The sequence below is a fragment of the Pelophylax lessonae genome (assembly GCF_965119305.1).
Source record: "Pelophylax lessonae genome assembly, chromosome: 8".
NCBI lineage: Eukaryota > Metazoa > Chordata > Amphibia > Anura > Ranidae > Pelophylax > Pelophylax lessonae.
Genome location: NC_138775.1, coordinates 58,094,970 through 58,110,381, shown reverse-complemented (window position 1 = coordinate 58,110,381; position 15,412 = coordinate 58,094,970). Strand labels below are relative to the sequence as shown.

General features: G+C 43.7%; 1 protein-coding gene across 1 annotated transcript in view; it reads left to right on the top strand.

Annotated features, from left to right (window-relative positions):
* The first annotated feature begins 602 nt into the window (after positions 1–602).
* Positions 603–15,412, top strand: part of SUCLG2 (succinate-CoA ligase GDP-forming subunit beta) — a 444,050-nt gene continuing 429,240 nt past the window's right edge. Inside the window, exon 1 of the mRNA XM_082265844.1 lies at positions 603–747. Coding sequence (XP_082121970.1) covers positions 643–747 — 105 coding nt within the window. The 5' untranslated portion in view covers positions 603–642. The remainder of the gene's footprint in view (positions 748–15,412) is intronic.

Sequence of the window (15,412 nt, the reverse complement as noted above, 5' to 3'; positions counted from 1 at the left end):
ATAAAAAATGCAGAAAAATGGCAGCTTAGAGATTTCTCTAATAAATGAGGGATGATGTCTGAATTGCCAATCCATCATTTTCTTTATTCTCATAAATGTCTGCATGTATATGTGTTTGATCTACTGAGAATGTATCCCTTCCAATAAATCCTTGAACCCCCCCCCCCCCCCACCCCCCAATACCATCACATAGAGCAGGTAAGTATAACTTTTTTTTTATTAAAAAAAAAAAACAAAAAACGATAATTAATTAATTACACTTCCATTAATTTAGCTGGAAATTTGATACTAATAGAATCGGTTGTTTAGGTTTGGTCTCATAATTTGTCATTTTGGTATCTGGATAAGAAGATGGTACAATCAGATTGTATAATGTGTGGCCAGCTATAGACAAATCTGCATACCTATAATATGAGATATACACACTACACATGTTGAAGATACTGTTACATCCCGATGTGATATTATCCTGTAACATTGTATCATCCAAGGATCACAATGCAGCAGAAAGTTTTCATCACTGAGAAAGTTGTGCAGCGCCTGTGGGAGGGGCGTCCTGACAGTTGGAAGGAAACAACCAATCGCGCGCGAGAGAGGGCGTGCCCGGCCGGCAAGGACGTTCCAGGCTGCCTGTATCTGTCCATGTGGAGTTCGTGCAGCGCTTCCGGTTTAGACATGGCGGCCTCCATGGCAGGACAAGTGCTGAGGACTATCACAGCTAAGAGCTCCCTGCTGGGCAGGCAGAAGGTGAGGGGCACCGGGGGGTGTCTGCAGCCAGGGACTGGGAGCACTGGGCAGGGTTGTGATGACATTAGGGGGATGGGAGGTGACACTGGACAGCTGTGACCCCAGAGGATTGTCCCAGATGGGGACTCTGACTTCTAGAAGTGTGGGGGAGGGGGTGTGCAGTGTGACAGGTCACAGCACAGGTGTCTGATCTCTCCAGGAACTGAGGATTTGTCTGTCAATGGATCTGATGTCTATAATGAGCTTACTGGTGTTATTTTTATTTTATTTTTTATTATAAAATAAATAATAATTTCATATATATATATATGTTTTTTTTTTTTTTATCCTCAATTTTTTTTTTAAATAACATTATGTAAAAATGTCTTTGTTCCAGCCTATCACTTTTATTAAAGAACGCTTGTTAAGCTGTACTTTTGCTATGGATCACAGTAGTGCAGTTTGTTCTGCAGTATTGTGACCCGTATTCAGCACACAGCGGGTCAGCTGGCGTCACAGAGCCGGTCCAGGCTCGGGCAAGGTCGCGATAATAAAGTCAGAAGTTGCCCACATGCCTGTCAAATAGGGGCGCTCTGTAGGTACGGGACGCTCACAAACTGCGCATGCGACATACAATCTTTTGTTCTGTGTTCCACTCACTTTGCGACATTTGTTCTATCGTTATGAAATGCTGGCTCTTGAATAGGACATGCTCATTTAAAGAAAAAGCCACTGGCTCTCGAATAGAGCATGCGCCGAGCGGCCTATATTAAAAAAGCAGTGGCTTTTCTTTAACCACTGTAAAGCTCAGGAGGGGGCTGTGCTATACAACCAATTCCAGTACACTGTAGCTTATGAATCCAATGATAAATTGCTCTCAGTGCAGATAAAAGTGACAAAAATATCAATTTCAATAGGCAATTTATCTCATAAATGTATGACAACACGTTATGTCATATAGGATAAAAAGTGCTCTCAGTGCAAAAAAAGTGAAAAAATTGCAGCACTTAAAATATAAATAAATCCAAAAAATTCATAAGTCCATATAAAATATTAAAGTGACAAGTGTAAAACTAGTGCAAATAAAACACAGTCTCTGGTGGTGAACTGTAAAGGTGAATCCACTCGTGCTCCCCCTCTTTCAGGTCCGGACTCACCAGAGGGTAAAACCCCTGCAGGGGTCACAGACACCAAAAGAGAACCAGAAAAATATGTCCCTTTCTCCACCTCAATTTACCAGGTCACTGGGGGCTCCCATCACAGGGTTATATAGAGGAAAAGAGGCTTCTCATAGTATAATTCCGTATATGGTAATTTTATTTAATACAAGTAAAATGCATAGAAACATAGAATGTGTCGGCAGATAAGAACCATTTGGCCCATCTAAATGCACTTACAAAAGGGCAGTAAATGCCTTAAGTTTAAAGCCGTCTGTGCTGTATCCGGGACACGATGCGCTCCACGGACCGGAAGTGCGAGGCCAGAAATGACACAATGATGATCTACGCGTTTCGTCAGAAGGATGTCATCAGGAGAATATTAAATATATACAATGTTTAGGGGTTCTAAGAAATTTTCTAGCAAAAAATACTGGATTTTAACTTGTAAGCAACAAATGTCAGAAATAGGCTAAGGCCCCTTTCACACATACGGTCCGTTCAGTTCATCCGTTCAGTCACGTCAAAATGTATCAGTTTTCCATCAGTTTTTTAATCCGTTTTTTTTATATCCGATACCAATGCAAAAATAGATGAACAATGGACCATTTGTCCGTTTACATCCATTTTTCGTCCAATTCGTTTGATGGATGAAAAAGAGGGCATTCATCTGTTCCAAAAAACGGACATTGACGAAGCGGATGAAAACGGATGTTAACTGATGATCATTCGGTGTCATCCGTTTTTACATAGAGATGCATTGATGTCCGTTTTTCATCCGTCAGCGGATGGATGAAAAACGGACAAACGTTCCGTATGTGTGAAAGGGGCCTTAGTCTTTAAGAGGTTAAACTGCCCTTCTTTACAGACGGAAGAACAAAATGATACATTGTAAAACATTGCGTTACAGTTATCTAGCAGCCTTAGGCCCTGTTCACATAGGGGCGATCCGACTTCCAGGGGCGACCTCCGAGGTCGCGGTGCGAGCAGCGCGCCGCGACCTCGGAGCGGCCGGCACAGACTTCATAACATTGAAGTCTATGGCGGTCGCCTCCAGGTCGCCCCAAAGAAGCTCCGGACCCTTTTTCTAAGTCGGAGCGACTTGTGTCGCTCCTATTAGAACGGGTCCGCAGCTTCCCTATGGAAGGCGTCCTGTGAGGCGACCAGGTCGCCTCACAGGTCGCCTTAGTGTGAACGGGGGCTTAGGCCCTTTCACACGGGCGCTCCGTATGTCCGCAAATCATCCTATTTTTTTTGCGGATGATTTGTGGACATAATGTAACTCTATGGCATTGCGGATGTCAGCGGAATACCATCCGCTGACATCCCATTTTCTTCCTTTCAGTTCTGTTCCGTTTTTTGGAATGGAACAGAACTCTATTTTTCCTCCGTTCAAAAAAACGGAAAGGAAGCAAATTCGGATGTCAGCGGTGTCATCCGCCGACATCCGCAATGCCCATAGACTTACATTATGTCCGCATATCATCCACAAACGGATGGGATGATATGCGGGCATACGGAGCGGATGACACAAGTGTCGTCCGCTCCGTGAAAAAAAAAAAAAAAAAGTCCCGCAGCGGAGCAAAAAACCGGAGCGGCCGTGTGAAAGAGGCCTTAACAATGTTGATAAACATTTTCCATAGGCTTTTTTTTTTTTGACTGTAGCAGAGAACAGCTCTGCCATTTTAAGATCGTGAGGTGGGGGGAGGGAAGGGGGTGAATCAAAATCATTATTTTTTTATCGATTAATCGTGCAGCTCTAAAACATGCCCAATAAATTAAAAATAAAAAATTGAATATCTTCATCAATTTAGAACAATATGTATTCTGCTACATATTTGTAGTAAAAAAAAAAATCCAAATAAATGTATATTGGTTTGCGCAAAAGTTACAGCGTCTACAAACTATGGGATATTTTTTTTTTTTTTACTAATAATGGCGGCGAACAGCAACTTATAGCGGGACTGTGACAAATTAGACACCTGACACTTTTTTGGGGACTAGTGACACCAAAAGTGGAACTTCCGCTCTTTTGTTTCCTCCCCCTCCTCCGGTGTCACATTTTGCACCTTTCAGGGGGGAGGGGGGAACAGGTACCCTTCCCCACTTCTGGGATATGGCACCGCGGCACCATCCCTCGGAAGCTAAGCCCCCTCCTCCACCGCTGAGCCAGTAGGAATGCGCTTCGCGCATGTGCAGTAGGGACCCACCCGTGAAGCCGCAAAGGCTGCACTGCTGGGTTCCCTTACCTCCCCCCCACCTCATGGTCTTAAAATGGCAGAGCTGTTCTCTGCTACAGTCAAAAAAAAAAAAAAAAAAAGAGCCTATGGAAAATGTTTATCAACATTGTTAAGGCTGCTAGATAACTATAAACACACTGTTTTACAATGTATCATTTTGTTCTTCCGCTGACATCTGATTTTGCTTACTTTCCGTTTTTTGAACGGAGGAAAAATAGGGTTCTGTTCCGTTCCAAAAAACGGAACAGAACTGAAAGGAAGAAATTCGGATGTCAGCAGATGGTATTCCGCTGACATTCGCAATGCCATTGACTTACATTATGTCCGTAAATCATCCGCAAAAAAATAGGATGATTTGCGGACATACGGAGCGCCCGTGTGAAAGGGCCCTATGGCTGCTAGATAACTATAACGCAATGTTTTACAATGTATCATTTTGTTCTTCCGTCTGTAAAGAAGGGCAGGTTAACCTCTTAAAGACTAAGGCCCCTTTCACACATACGGAACGTTTGTCCGTTTTTCATCCATCCGCTGACGGATGAAAAACGGACATCAATGCATCTCTATGTAAAAACGGATGACACCGAATGATCATCAGTTAACATCCGTTTTCATCCGCTTCGTCAATGTCTGTTTTTTGGAACAGATGAATGCCCTATTTTTCATCCGACAAACGAATTGAACGAATAACGGATGTAAACGGACAAATGGTCCATTGTTCATCTATTTTTGCATTGGTATCGGATGTAAAAAAAACGGATGAAATAAACTGATGGAAAACTGATACATTTTGACGTGACTGAACGGATGAACTGAACGGACCGTATGTGTGAAAGGGGCCTTAGCCTATTTCTGACACTTGTTGCTTAAGTTAAAATCCAGTATTTTTTGCTAGAAAATTTCTTAGAACCCCTAAACATTGTATATATTTAATATTCTCCTGATGACATCCTTCTGACGAAACGCGTAGAGCATCATTGTGTCATTTCTGGCCCCGCACTTCCGGTCCGTGGAGCGCATCGTGTTCCGGATACAGGACAGACGGCTTTAAACTTAAGGCTTTTATTTACTGCCCTTTTGTAAGTGCATTTTACTTGTATTAAATAAAATTACCATATACGGAATTATACTATGAGAAGCCTCTTTTCCTCTATATAACCCTGTGATGGGAGCCCCCAGTGACCTGGTAAATTGAGGTGGAGAAAGGGACATATTTTTCTGGTTCTCTTTTGGTGTCTGTGACCCCTGCAGGGGTTTTACCCTCTGGTGAGTCCGGACCTGAAAGAGGGGGAGCACGAGTGGATTCACCTTTACAGTTCACCACCAGAGACTGTGTTTTATTTGCACTAGTTTTACACTTGTCACTTTAATATTTTATATGGACTTATGAATTTTTTGAATTTATTTTTATTTTAAGTGCTGCAATTTTTGCACTTTTTTTTCACTGAGAGCACTTTTTATCCTATATGACATAACGTGTTGTCATACATTTATGAGATAAATTGCCTATTGAAATTTATATATTTGTCACTTTATCTGCACTGAGAGCACTTTATCATTGGATTCATAAGCTACAGTGTACTGGAATCGGTTGTATATGTACTGTATTGTGTGTGTGTGTGTGTGTGTATGTGTGTGTGTGTATATATATATATATATATATATATATATATATATATATATATATATATATATATATATATATATATATATATATATATATATATATATATATATATATGTGTGTGTGTATATCACTTATGCTTTCATGTACACATGTTTAGGAGCAGAAAGTAAAAAAAATATTGTTTTTTTTTTTTCAAAAGTTCCGGTCATTCTTTGTTTCTAGTGCAAAAAAAATAAAAAACGCAGAAGTGTTTAAGTACTGCTAAAAGAAAGCTCAATTAGAGCTTACAATCTAAAAGGGAGGGTCAATTGATACAAAAGGTAATATCTGTGGGGGATGAGCTGATGGAGAAAGTGAAACAGTGTATTAGTTAGAAGCCGGATAGGTTTCTTTAAGGCTACGTTCACATCTTGGCGTTGCTATTTATTGCGTTTTTTCAGGCGTTTTTTATGGGTGTTTTTTGCAGGCGTTTTTACAGGCGTTTTTTGTGCAGGCGTTTTTAGATTGACTAGAGACCAATGGAAAACGCCTGTAATCTGCCCAAAAAGAAGCTCATGTACTTTTTTGAGCATTGGGCATTTTGCTCACGGCGTCAAAACGCTCAGATGTGAACAGGGGCCATTGAAATGAATAGGATTTGTCTTGTTGGGCGTTTTAAGAGCTGATCCTAGAGCAGAAAAACGCCCAAAATGCCTACATGTGAACGTAGCCTAGAGAGAAGGGTTTTCAGGGATCATCTAAAGATGGAAAGATTAGGGGACTGTAGGACAGATTAGGGTTGAGGGTTCCAAAGGACGGGGGAAGTTCTGGAGAAATCCTGGAGGTGAGCATGGGAGGAGGCAGTGGCGGCTGGTGCTCCATGGGGGGGGGGCAGCAGACGGACCACACCAGCCCGCACACCATACCCCCCCCCCCCCCCCGGTCACTGGCTCACTTACCCTGGACATGTGGAGGGCAGGCGGCGGCTTCCCCCTCAGTCTTCTGCGTCTCCTCCCTTCACCTTGGCCAATGGCATGGCTTCTCCTTTCGGCCAATCGGGAAACGGGTCTCAGAGCGGACACAGACTAAGCCTGCTGTTCTCTAAGGCGCGGTTTTATGGAAGCTGACTGCAGGTCCAATTCCATCCGATTGTCATCCGATCCACCAAGTGGCGAATGCATTTAATTCGTCTGTTTTTAGTGGACTGGATCAGATCGGATGCTACCGGGTGACAGCACTGATATCCACTGCCCCATAGAGAATAATGGGTGGCCACATCGGGTCCACCTGTAAAAAAATAAAAAATACAGCTGACCTGATCAGTCCACTGGGGTGAAAGGGGTATAAACCTAGAAGTGGATCGGTTTCTGCAGCAGATTTTGCACTTGGCAGTTTTAGTAAACCAACCCCCATAGAGAGAAATACACAGACAGTGCATGAGATAAGGAAATTGTTCTTTCTAGGCCCGGAACTAACGCAACAATGTCTGCGATAAATCAAAGGTCACCCAGCATTCAGAATGAAACCAGTGAAGGTCAGTGGAGGAGAGGAGCCTGGCTCACTGCTGAATTGTTCACAAGATATAATACAAAGGCAGGATAGGGCACTGTCTATAGACAACCCAATCCTCTGCAAATAAGGCCTTGGTCACATGGACATGCTTCCTGTAAGCGTACACCCTGTGAGGGCCAGGATTTTCCTACACAGGTGTTCCAAGCATCTGCATGCGCAGTCCCATTCATGTCAATTGGGACAAGCACTGCTCCCCATCTGACATCCATATGGGTGCGGGTGTGCGATCAGGGACACGCACCCTCACAGATGTCAATTCGGGAGGAGCAGCTGTGCCTATGCAGCCACTGCATCCCGAATGACATGGATGGGACTGCCTGCATGCAGATGCATGAACATCTGTGCATCCCCGTGTGGGCAAGCGTACTCTTGAGTACACCCATGTGAATGAGGCCTAAGGCTTCTACAAACACTTGAATACAAAATTTCTGGACATATGGACCTAGAAATAGCGCTCAGTAAAGCGTCCAGCCACCATGTAGCTTAGCACTTTTGGGGTTCACGAAAACACAGATATTGGATTCCAATGGGCCAATCCCCCTGTGTGCATGCAGCCTATACAAACAATCATACATGTAAAAGATAAACGTGAAGCCAAATCAATTGTGTATCAAAATTATACAGAGAGGACACAGACGCATCCTAGTGAGTTGGCCACCATGGCTCAGGTACATATCAGTTCTGTATGCACAGATGTCTTTAAATGCTGGTGTGGTCCGGGGGGGGGGGGGGTGGTGTGGTCTATCTGCTGCCCCCCGACCCATGGAGCACCAGCCGCTACAGCTCCATTCAGTGCAATGGAACCGTTCTAATCGGAGTAACTCAAGACGCTCCGACTTAAAAAAAAAAAGGTTCCTGCACTACTTTGGGTGCGACTTGCATTGACTTCTATTAGAGAAGTCATTTGCAAGCCACGGTGAAGTCATGCTGCATGGGGCGGCTTCAGAGTCGGACAACTTTGAAGCTGCCCCAGTGTGAACCAAGCTTTAGTAAATCCCCTCCTCTGTGTGTACAATTTTCACTATATACAATTTTACTGATGGTGTCAAGTCTCACAACAGAGTAGTGAATGGGTTAAAAATGTTTGTTACAGTGACTAAAGTGGGACTAAGGCTGGGTTCATACTCATGCGGTTGCATACCTCTCATGTGATTTGCACCGCATTCCTGTGCACATCACATGCGATGTCTGTGCCGTTGCAAATTCAGCCATACAGTTTGTATGGCTGAAATCGCATCACATTCGGACCAAATCGTGTAGGACACTTTTTTTTTTATTTTTTTATTTCTTGTCTCCGCACTAGAATTTGATCGCATGCGACCCAATTCTGCAGTTCACACCAAGTTCTGTGAACAGTTTTGGGAGTGTCATTAACTTTATAATGACACCCACAGCGGTTTGCAGAGCGCAGTGTGAACTGTCTGTGATTCTGATGCAGTGTGGGAACCTGCACAGGAATCACTGTGGTTCCCGCATTGCACCAGTGTGATCCCAGCCACTGACTGTAAACCCTTAGATGTACCCAGTGACGTGACTGGCCTCAGGTGACAAATCCTCCTACATACAGTATCTATCTCACAAAAGTGAGTACACCCCTCACATTTTTGTAAATATTTTATTATATCTTTTCATGTGACAACACTGAAAAAATGACACTTTGCTACAATGTAAAGTAGTGAGTGTACAGCTTGTATAAAAGCTGGTTCACATACAGGCGACCCGACTTGCCGGGGCGACCTGTGAAGTCGCGGTGCACAGCGCGCACCGCGACCTCGGAGCGACATGCACGGACTTCATATCATTGAAGTCAATGCAGGTCGCTCCAGGTCGCCCCAAAGTAGTACAGGACCCTTTTTCTAAGTCTGAGCGAATTGTGGCGCTCCTATTAGAACGGGTCCTGTGCTAATCTTTGGCAGGCGACTTGTCAGGCGACCAAGTCGCCCCAGTGTGAACCAGCTCTTACAGTGTAAATTTGTTGTCCCCTCAAAATAACTAAACACACAGCCATTAATGTCTAAACTGCTGGCAATAAAAGTGAGTTCACCCCTAGGTGAAAATATCCAAATTTGGCTTAATTAGCCATTTTCCCTCCCCAGGTGTGAAAGGGAAGCAGGTGTGTTAAATGTGGTGTTATCATACTGGTCACTGGAAGTTCAACATGGCACCTCATGGGAAAGAACTCTCTGAGGATCTGAAAAATAGAATTGTTGCTCTACATAAAGATTGCATAGGGTATAAGAAAATTGCCAAGAACCTGAAACTGAGCTACAGCACAGTTGCCAAGACCATACAGCGGTTTAACAGGACAGGTTCCACTCAAAACAGGCCTCGCCATGGTCGACCAAAGAGGTTGAGTGCACGTGCTCAGCGTCCTATCCAGAGGTTGTCTTTGGGAAATATACGTATGAGTGCTGCCAGCATTGCTGCAAAGGTTCAAGGAGTGGGGGGTCAGCCTGTCAGTGCTCAAACCATACGCTGCACACTGCATCAAATTGGTCTGCATGGCCAATTTGGTCTGAAGGAAGCCTCTTTTAAAGATGATGCACAAGAAAGGCCACAAACAGTTTGTTGAAGACAAGCAGACTAAGGACATGGATTACTGGAACCATGTTCTGTGGTCTGATGAGACCAAGATGAACTTATTTGGTTCAGATGGTGTCAAGCGTGTGTGGCAGCAACCAGGTGAGGAGTACAAAGACAAGTGTGTCTTGCCTTCAGTCAAGCATGGTGATGGGAGTGTCATGGTCTGGAGCTGCATGAGTGCTGCCGGCATTGGGGAGCTACAGTTCATTGAGGGAACCATGAATGCCAACATGTACTGTGACATACTGAAGCAGAGCATGATCCACTCCCTTCGGAAACTGGGCCGCAGGGCAGTATTTCAACAAAACGACCCCAAACACACCTCCAAGACGACCACTGCCTTGCTAAAGAAGCTGAGGGTAAAGGTGATGGACTGGGCAAGCATGTCTCCACACCTAAACCCTATTGAGCATCTGTGGTGTAAGGTCTCCAAAATCCATCAGCTCTATGATGTCATCATGTAGGAGTGGAAGAGGACTCCAGTGGCAACCTGTGAAGCTCTGGTGAGCTCCATGCCCAAGAGGGTTAAGGCAGTGCCGGAAAGTAATGGTGGCCACACAAAATATTGACACTTTGGCCATTTTCACTTAGGGGTGTACTCCCTTTTGTTTCCAGCGGTTTAGACATTAATGGCTGTGTGTTGATTTATTTTGCGGGGACAGCAAATGTACACTGTTATACAAGCTGTACACTCACTACTTTACATTGTAGCAAAGTGTCATTTCTCCAGTGTTGTCACATGAAAAGATATAATAAAAAATTTACAAAAATGTGAGGGGTGTACACTTGTAAGATACTGTAAGTGCCGGTTCACACTACCGCAGCACGACTTCGGGGGCAACCTGTAAAGTCGCGTGTACCGCGACTTGCACGGACTTCATTTAATGAATGTCAATGCAAGTCGCTCTGATGTCGCCCCAAAGTAGTACAGGAACTATTTTCTAAGGCGGAGCGACTTGAGTCGCTCCTATTAGAATGGTTCCCGTAGTACTGCATGACCAGTCGCGGTAGTGTGAATGGGCACTAAGTTGTACCTGTTTATCTGCAGTCTGCTCTTCAGCCATTTTTAAAGTCCAGAATTTACAAAGTACACAGGAACAGAGCTGAGGCTGTCAATAAGCCGGAGTTTCCTCCTCTGTCACCTTTCTTCTTTTGGTGTCAGTAAAACTTGTCAGAAGTGATTCATGTTGATAGTAGAGGAACGAAGCAGCAGACAGAAATTACTCTTCGTGCGCTTCACACTATAGAGGGATATGCTTTTGTTCATATTTCATGTCTGAGGTTTACAACCACTTTAATTCCAAACACATTAACATGTGAAGTAAAGCACATGCATTTACGCACTGCAAGAAATCACTTTACAGTGTACAATGGCTCTTAAGAATTTTTCCCTTTCCCCCAATGCCATGTGCTTTGTGTGTCATGTGCTTGAGGCTTTCCGTGTAGCAGAAATATATACATTGAGAATGGAACATTACTGGTCTCTGTGTGATGTATGACTGTTTCCAGACGGAAGATTTTCCAGTATGTTTCTGGCCAGACCAGTTGAGATAATTAACAAGAAATGCAGATCGAGTTTTGAGTGGATCCAGAGGTAACCAGAGAAGACAGGCAACAGTCCTTCCCATCCGCCATTTTTTGTTACAGTATATAGGAAAGTAATCTCATGTGTATAGCCTGTTTTCAGACCGTCCTAGCCAACAGATCTTGAGCTATAGAGCTTATCACAGAAGGGGCAAAATTTGGGTAGATTTATGGAACATTCTGTAAATTTGTTCAACAAGTATTCCGCATACGGTAATACCTTGGATTGCCATTTATAATTCGTTCCAGAAACATGCTTTGTAAGCAAAAGCACTCATATATATCAAAGCAAATTTCCCCATAAACAATCAAAACTATACAGAAAATGTATAGATATTGAAATACAGCGCCTATCCTTTAATTCTAAAAATATGGTAATTTCGCCGTCAATTTAAGTGTGTGCTTAACCACTTGCCGACCGCCGCACGACTATCTACGTCGGCGGTCAGCCCCTCACAGGCAAAGTGACGTAGGGCTACGTCACTAGCTTGTGAGGGTCTAGGGAGCGAGCGCGCGCCCCCGGAGGCGCGCTCCCGCTCCCGAGTGGTCACGGACCCCCCCCGCGCGTGTGACCGGCGGACCCGATGTCCGCCGGCCACTCTGCGATCGGCGGGGGAGAGGGAGAAAGTCAGGCAGCTTGTGTAAACAAGCTGCCTGTCATTCTCCTCGCTGTATGAGAGCTGATCATCTGGATCTACTATGTAGATCCGTTGATCACTCTGCATACAGCTGAAGCCCCAGCCAATCACAGTTAGAATCACGCCCCTAGGGACACACACAGCCCCTCCCTCTCAAATAAAGTTAACCCCTTCACTACCAGTGTATTTTTACAGTAACAGTGCATATGTATAGCACTGATTACTGTAGAAATGTCACTGGTAACCCCAAAAGTGTCAAAAATGTCAGTCAAGGGTCCGATCTGTCCGCCGCAATGTCGCAGTACCGCAAAAAAAATCGCAGATCGCCGCCATTACGCGTTAAAAAAAAAAAACAACAAAAATGACAAAAATCTTTCCCTTAGTAAACGCAATAACTTTTGCGCAAACCAATCAAAATACGCTTTTTGCGATTTTTTTTTTTTTTTTTAACCAAACATATGTAGCATAAAACAAATTGGCCGAAAATTTTAAAAAATTTTGATTTTTACATTTTTTTTGGGGGGAATTTCATATAAAAAAAAGGGAAAAATATTGCTATTTTTGCAAAATGGACGCTCTTTTTTTGTTTATAGCGCGTGATCAAAAAATCGCACAGGTGATCAAATACCGCCAAAAGAAAGCTCTGTTTGTGGGAAAAAAAGGACGCCAAATTCGTTTAGGTACAGCGTCGCACGACCGCGCAATTGTCCGTTAAAGTCACGCAGTGCCGAATCGCAAAATACCCCCTGGTCGGAATGGGGGTAAAATCTTCCGGGGCTTAAGTGGTTAAATGAAGTGATGTATGCAGTGCGGTGCTATTGCCCTTTAGTAAACAGACATTTGGAACCATACAATGAATGAATTATATAAAGTGGCTACAGTGCTAAAAAAAAAGTGCATTAAGTGTGTGCAAATATGCAATGGTTTCCAAAGTGCATAAAGTAAAATAAGTGTGCAAAATAGAGTATTCAAATATCTTGATTAAACATTCAAATATATTGTTCTAAACCTTCATTATTTTGTAAGAACGGTGCAATAAAAATGCAATGGATTCCAAAGTGCTCAGAATGGATGTGTGTACGTGTTTGGATTAAAAAAAGGAAAATTAATTAAAAAAATTAGATTAAGTGCAAAATATTGTAACTTCATAGAAATATAAAAAGTTCATAATTCTTTAGACAAAATGGGGTTGTGGTCTCCTCATTCCCCCCATAAAGTGATCCGTGCTTCAGAAAGGTGCTGATGTGTGAGTATATTGTGCTCCTCCACCTTGGTAAGTATTGGCCACTTACCAGAGTTTTTCAGGCCCCCAGGACCTACAGAGCTGAAAATTGCCTCCTAGGTTACCAGGTAATTGGGGTTGGGTGTATTGAGCCCCATCATATAAGGTTCACCCGGATGGAATGAGTGCTCAGGGATTTTAAAAAATTAGAGTTTTATTGTGCAGATGTATTTAATAAGTAAAAGGTGCATGATACAATTAAAGTCCATTAGTGCCGGTTCACACTACCGCGGCACGACTTCGGGAGCGACCTGTGAAGTCGCGTGCACCGCGACTTCGGCGTGACTTGCACGGTCTTCATATAATGAATGTCAATGCAAGTCACTCCGATGTCGCTCTAAAGTAGTACAGGAACTATTTTCTAAGTCGGAGCGACTTGAGTCACTCCTATTAGAACGGTTCCTGTAGCACTGCATGGACCGGCGACTTGTCAGGCTGACCAGTCGCCTTAGTGTGAATGGGCACTTAAACTCAGATTTGATAGCGCTTCCAGTAGCACTAACTGTAGAGGGTCTGTGTGAAGCAGTCAGGAAGCGCCATTCGTAGCGTGCGTTCCACATTGCCAGAAATGACCTTGCACCGTTACTGTAATAATGACACTGGCAGGGAAGGGGGTAACCCGAGGGTGATCAAAGGGTTAAAGAGGAAGTAAACCCTGCACGCAAAAATCTGAAAAAAAAAAAACCCTGTAAGACAAAGGGATAATGAGCTAGTATGCATCTCATACTAGCTCATTATGAAATACTTATCTTAGAACATGTTTGGCTGTCTTGGTTCGCGTCCTCCAGCCATCTGATTGGCCGGAGGCGCGATTACATCACTCCCGCGCATGTGTGTGGGAGCCGCCGTTCATGGCACAGGGCTCTGAAGGAACGGCATGGGTGGCCGTTACTTCAGAGCTGCATTAAAAGTAAATATCTCCTAAACTGTGCAAGTTTAGGAGATATTTACAGTACTTATAGCTAAGCCTTATTAAAGGCTTACCTATAGGTACAACTTCCAAGAGAGGGTTTACAACCTCTTTAAGTGTGAGCCTAGGGGGTGTTTTCTAACTGTGTGGGGGAGAGACTTGTGAAATCAACACAAGGATCACAGGAGGATCGCAGGTGCTCTGTGTTCATTCCAGAGAGAACAGTCTGCTGTGTTTACAACAGCAGACCGTCGTTCTCTCTCAGCGGGGAGCGGTCAGGAGTAACCGGCAGCAATCGCGGCCGCTGGTCCCATGGATTGGCTTCCTGATAGGGCAGGCGCGTTGACCCCCACGAGCGCTCCCGCAAACCACCGTACATGTACGGTGGTTCGCACAGCTGAGCCAGCCTGCCGCAGTATATCTATGGTGGGTGGTTGTCCAGACGTGCTTCTTTTTTTTTTTTTTTTTTTTTTATATATACTTATACCACTATTCCTTTATACTGGCTTTTGAAATTTACAAATGCAGCAATTTAGAAATTGGATGAAAGGTTTATCACTGGGAAACACTTTTTGAAAGATAAAGTGCATTTTATATACAACTATATAGATCATACTGATCAAAATGAGGGTGAAAGAGGGACTTTGTTCCAAATCAGGGACAGTCCCTGAACATCAGGGACAGTTGGGAGCTATGCTAATGTAGAAGCAGCATTCCTCTTCCTGCATAACCAACAGAAACACTTTTGATCTTTCCACCACTTCCTATCTACATCCCTGCACAATGCAATGTGTTTCAGCATAGCTGCTCCTAGTCTCCACCAGGGGTGCGTGATGTGATTTAATGACACATCATGAAAATATTTTGGGAGACAGGGCCAAATTGTTGTCGCCCTATAACAGAAAGGGGCGTGCAAAATCTGGTGCAGCTTTGCATGGTAGCCAATTGGCTTCTAACTTCAGCTTGTTAATTAGGCTTTAGCAATAAAAAAAGGTGAAGCTGATTGGTTTCTTTGCAGGCCTGCACCATATTTTGCACTCTTCAATTTTAGTAAATCAACCCCAAAGTGTCTGAACAAGGACATGCAGGACAGAGTCATTAGCTGTTATTTAAA